The sequence below is a fragment of the Theropithecus gelada genome, unplaced genomic scaffold, assembly GCF_003255815.1.
Source record: "Theropithecus gelada isolate Dixy unplaced genomic scaffold, Tgel_1.0 HiC_scaffold_15883, whole genome shotgun sequence".
NCBI lineage: Eukaryota > Metazoa > Chordata > Mammalia > Primates > Cercopithecidae > Theropithecus > Theropithecus gelada.
Genome location: NW_020257640.1, coordinates 2,676,125 through 2,681,273, shown reverse-complemented (window position 1 = coordinate 2,681,273; position 5,149 = coordinate 2,676,125). Strand labels below are relative to the sequence as shown.

The following is a 5,149-nucleotide window of genomic DNA, read 5'->3' as shown; positions in this document are numbered from 1 at the left end:
GGGCGGGGCGGGGCGGCGCGCCCGGAGCCCGGAGCCCGGCCCTGCGCTCGGCTCGGCTCGCCTCGCGGCGGGCGCCCTCGTCGCCAGCGGCGCACCATGGACGGGCTGCCCGGTCGGGCGCTGGGGGCCGCCTGCCTTCTGCTGCTGGCGGCCGGCTGGCTGGGGCCTGAGGCCTGGGGCTCACCCACGCCCCCGCCGTCGCCTGCCGCGCCGCCGCCACCCCCGCCACCCGGAGCTCCGGGCGGCTCGCAGGACACCTGTACGTCGTGCGGCGGCTTCCGGCGGCCGGAGGAGCTCGGCCGAGTGGACGGCGACTTCCTGGAGGCGGTGAAGCGGCACATCTTGAGCCGCCTGCAGATGCGGGGCCGGCCCAACATCACGCACGCCGTGCCCAAGGCCGCCATGGTCACGGCCCTGCGCAAACTGCACGCGGGCAAGGTGCGCGAGGACGGCCGCGTGGAGATCCCGCACCTCGACGGCCACGCCAGCCCGGGCGCCGACGGCCAGGAGCGCGTTTCCGAAATCATCAGCTTCGCCGAGACAGGTGGGTCCGGTCCTCCGGCTGTCTGCCGCGGTCCCCGCTCGCTCCCGCTTTCCCTCTCCTTGCCAGCTCCGGCTGCTGCCGCCGCCGCCGCCGCCGCAGCCCGCGCGCCCTAGGGGCAGCCCGGACTCCCGGCAGGACTCCTTCGGCCGTGGCCCTGCGCGCTCCGCCCGGGTTGCAGTCCTCTTCCCCCAGGCCGCAGACCCCCTTCCTGGTGCCTCAACCCCCCGCCGCCGAGCGCCTGGCCCTCCACCCCTGCTCTCCGGAATCGGGCCCCAGCGCCTCTGGGCGCGCGTCCCCCTCCCGGCAGATGCGCGCGGCCCTGGCTCTGCGGGCACTTGGTTGGTGATTGCTTAATGTTTTTGTTTCCCACGATCGGAGTGTAGGCTTAGCAGTGTGGATGGAGATGTGTGTGCTTGTTGATATACGTGGGCCGGAGGAGAGAGAGAGTATGTGTGTGTCTGTGTGTGTGTCTGTGTGTGTGTGTGTGTGTGTGCCTGCGTGAGAGGCCCCTGGGGCCGCTTCCATCACCGGCGGCGTGGGCTTGCCAGGATTGCTGAAGCCTCGCTGGGGAGAGCTAGGCAACCTCTCTTCCGATTGTGTGGGCACTGGAATCGGGCGGAAGGCAGGCTTCTCAACAGGTCCATCATTTACACAGAGAAAGCCGCGGCTCGGGGACAGCCCCGTGCCTTTCGGCTTGCCTGGCAGCTGCAGCAGACCCCTCGCCCGAGAGGCACAGAGTCGTAGTTAACAAAGGGTATGGCTCCTTTCTGGAATCCGCACCCCCCCACTCGGCCCCAGATTGCAAATCTCTAACACTGTCTAAATATAAAAATCAGGGAGAGAAAAATCTTTCGGAACTTTAAAAGAAGAAGAAAAATGTGCCCGCGCCAAAATGCTGCAAGTGCTTTCGACTCCGCTGTCCTTTTCAGGACTTGAATGAGCCAGGCTGGCTTTTGTGCCTGGAGCTCGGCCCCATTTGTGCCGAGGGGACTGCGGAGAAGGTCGCAGAGGGGGAAGCCCTGGTGCAGTCAGGGCGGGGGCAAGCGGGGAGCCTGGGTGGGGGGAGCGGTTGTGCCCCTGGCTGTAAATGCCCCCCACCCCCCCAGGCAGCAGGCAGCCTGGGGATGAAAAGGGATGAAAAGTTTTGCATGGCCGGGTGTGGAGAAAAGCAGAGACAATCGGGGCTGGTTTGTGCTTAGAAAGAAATGCATTGCCGTTTTAGCTGTCCACTAAAGTGAGTCAGGGAAAGCTCGCCATGCAATTAGAGGGCTCGGATTAAAAGGTGCTTTGGGGCCCAGAGTTAGAAATGTGATTCTGGAAGGTCGAGGAGGCCTTTTGGTCCCGGTGGCACAAAATGACAGCGGGGGCTGTTATATTTCTGGTCCGTTTCACGGAGCCAGCTCTTTGACTTATAAATAACAGATTCAGGTCACAGGCAGCTCGTCCAAGACCAGCTTTTAAGGCTGCAGTTTCCCCCATTTCAAAGTCAGATGTCAGTGTTATTAGAGGAGCCAGGCGAGGCCTGAGGTGTAGGGGCTTGGGAGGGGCATGGTAGGAGGTTTGATAAAACCAGCCCTGACCACAGAGTTTCGTTATTTGTTCTTCCTGAAAAAAAAAAAAAAAAAAAAAAAAAAAAAAAAAAAAAGGAAAGGAAAACGTAGATTGTCAGAGGGAAGGGTCACTGAAATGTAGGATGAGAGGGGAGTCATCTCTTGATTGGCACAGCCTCCTTCTTGTTGAGCTGAATTATTGAGAAAATTAACAAGCTAGTTCCCCTCCTCCTTGGAGATTTTGAACGTGCCATTAACGGGGAGCCAGAGTCTTGTCAAAGGATTGGACCTCAAGTTTTAAGGCTGAATGTCCTGTCCCTTGAAACTACTCGGAAATAAGGGCTAGGCTCTGCAGCCTGCAAAGCACGCGTTCCTATGTCAGAAACCTGAGCAGAGCCTGCTTGTTTGCAGTGGAGGTTCCACTGGGGGTTGGATCAGATCATACTTAGGTAAACACTGGAAAGAGGCGGTAGGTGGCTCAGCTTGATTTTGCAATGCACTAAGTTAACCAAAAAAAAAAAAAAAGAAAAAAAGAAAAAGCCCTACTAAAACCACCCACCCCAAAATCCTCCCTGCGATCCTGGTTTTGTTTTTCAGATTTCACAGATACCCATAACAACTTGTTAAGATCTTGGCCCCCTGACAAGTTCTTCTGTTGTGCTTTGAGGCCTGACAGCCTGTCTCCAGGGAGCCCTGGCCTGGGAGAGGTGAGGCAGGATTTTATAGGCCCGGACCCTCCAGCCCTAACCTGGTCCGGGTTTCTCAATGGGAAATGATTTTCTCTGCCTCTCCCAGGTTACAGTCAGAGGCCCTGGCCCCAAGAACGGTATTTCTGGTCAATAACGTTTTCCAGCTGTGTGGCGAGTTGCATTCCAGCATCCTGCAGCAGAGAGTGCGTTTCCCCCATTGCCTCGTGTTCCCCTTGAATTAACTTGGCTCACTCTTCCCCTTTTCCGCAGATGGCCTCGCCTCCTCCCGGGTCCGCCTATACTTCTTCATCTCCAATGAAGGCAACCAGAACCTGTTTGTGGTCCAGGCCAGCTTATGGCTTTACCTGAAACTCCTGCCCTACGTCCTGGAGAAGGGCAGCCGGCGGAAGGTGCGGGTCAAAGTGTACTTCCAGGAGCAGGGCCATGGTGACAGGTGGAACATGGTGGAGAAGAGGGTGGACCTCAAGCGCAGCGGCTGGCATACCTTCCCGCTCACGGAGGCCATCCAGGCCTTGTTTGAGCGGGGCGAGCGGCGGCTCAACCTAGACGTGCAGTGTGACAGCTGCCAGGAGCTGGCCGTGGTGCCGGTGTTCGTGGACCCAGGCGAAGAGTCGCACCGGCCCTTCGTGGTGGTGCAGGCTCGGCTGGGCGACAGCAGGCACCGAATTCGCAAGCGAGGCCTGGAGTGCGATGGCCGGACCAACCTCTGTTGCAGGCAACAGTTCTTCATTGACTTCCGCCTCATCGGCTGGAATGACTGGATCATCGCACCCACCGGCTACTACGGGAACTACTGTGAGGGCAGCTGCCCAGCCTACCTGGCAGGGGTCCCCGGCTCCGCCTCCTCCTTCCACACAGCTGTGGTGAACCAGTACCGCATGCGGGGCCTGAACCCCGGCGCGGTGAACTCCTGCTGCATCCCCACCAAGCTGAGTACCATGTCCATGCTGTACTTTGATGATGAGTACAACATCGTCAAGCGGGACGTGCCCAACATGATTGTGGAGGAGTGCGGCTGCGCCTGACAGTGCAAGGCAGGGGCACGGTGGTGGGGCACGGAGGACAGTCCCGGGTGGGCTTCTTCCAGCCCCTGCGGGAACGGTGGGTTGAGCACAGTCATTCTGTTGGGCTGTGGAGATAGTGCCAGGGTGCGGCCTGAGATATTTTTCTACAACTTCATAGAGCAACCAGTCAAAACCAGAGCGAGAACCCTCAACTGACATGAAATACTTTAAAATGCACACGTAGCCACGCACAGCCAGACGCATCCTGCCACCCACACAGCAGCCTCCAGGATACCAGCAAATGGATGCGGTGACAAATGGCAGCTTAGCTACAAATGCCTGTCAGTCGGAGAGAATGGGGTGAGCAGCCACCATTCCCACCAGCTGGCCCGGCCACTCTGAATTGCGCCTTCCGAGCACACATAAAAGCACAAAGACAGAGACACAGAGAGAGAGAGAGAGCCACGGAGAGGAAAAGCAGATGCAGGGGTGGGGAGCGCAGCCAGGCGGAGGCTGCGTGTGCCCCGTGGCTTTTACCAGGCCTGCTCTGCCTGGCTCGATGTCTGCTGCTTCCCCTGCCTGGGATCCTTCGTGCTCCAAGGCCCGGGGAGCCTGTCCTTCCATGCCCTTGTCGAGGGAAAGAGACCCAGAAAGGACACAACCCGTCAGAGACCTGGGAGCAGGGGCAATGACCGTGTTTGACTGTTTGTCGCTTGGGCCTCTGACATGACTTATGTGTGTGTTTGTTTTTGGGGTGGGGAGGGAGGGAGAGAAGAGGGGGCTAAATTTGATGCTTTAACTGATCTCCAACAGCCAACAGGTCATCCTTGCCAGTTGTATAACTGAAAAAGGACTTTTCTACCAGGTATGACCTTTTAAGTGAAAATCTGAATTATTCTAAATGGAAAGAAAAAAGTTGCAATCTGTGCCCTTCACTGGGGACATTCCTCTAGGAGCGGTTTGGGGAGGGGTGGGAATGACCCCTAGGCAAGGGGATGAGACTGCAGGAGGAAATGACGGGGAGGAGGCACTCTTGAACTGCTGAAGGTGAGGGGTGTCCCCTAAGCAGAGGCTAAGGGAGGGGAGCAGCCTAGTTGGTCTTGGAGAGATGAGGAAGGCTTTCAGCTAATTTGCAGAAGTTGCCCATGTGGGCCCCAGCCATCAGGGCCCGCCATGGACGTGGCCCCTGCCCACTCACCTGCCCGCCCGCCTGCCCGCCCGCATAGCACTTGCAGACCTGCCTGAACGCACATGACATAGCACTTGCCGATCTGCGTGTGTCCAGAAGTGGCCCTTGGCCGAGCACCGAACTCGCTCGCCCTCTAGATGTCCAAGTGCCAC

The 5,149-nt window shown here is 58.6% G+C and overlaps 1 protein-coding gene across 1 annotated transcript; it reads left to right on the top strand.

Moving 5' to 3' along the window:
* Positions 1-57: 57 nt before the first annotated feature.
* Positions 58-4,730, top strand: LOC112617116 (inhibin beta B chain). The gene is made up of 2 exons (XM_025373835.1): positions 58-544; positions 3,054-4,730. Exons 1-2 carry the CDS (start codon positions 97-99, stop codon positions 3,827-3,829), a joined length of 1,224 nt encoding a protein of 407 aa, XP_025229620.1. The 5' UTR covers positions 58-96; the 3' UTR covers positions 3,830-4,730.
* The last annotated feature ends 419 nt before the right edge of the window (positions 4,731-5,149 follow it).

Coding starts and splice junctions, on each gene's coding strand:
- LOC112617116 (XM_025373835.1), top strand. CDS start 97: ATGGACGGGCTGCCCGGTCGGGCGCTGGGGGCCGCCTGCCTTCTGCTG. Junction 545..3,053: donor CATCAGCTTCGCCGAGACAG/GTGGGTCCGGTC, acceptor CCTTTTCCGCAG/ATGGCCTCGCCTCCTCCCGG.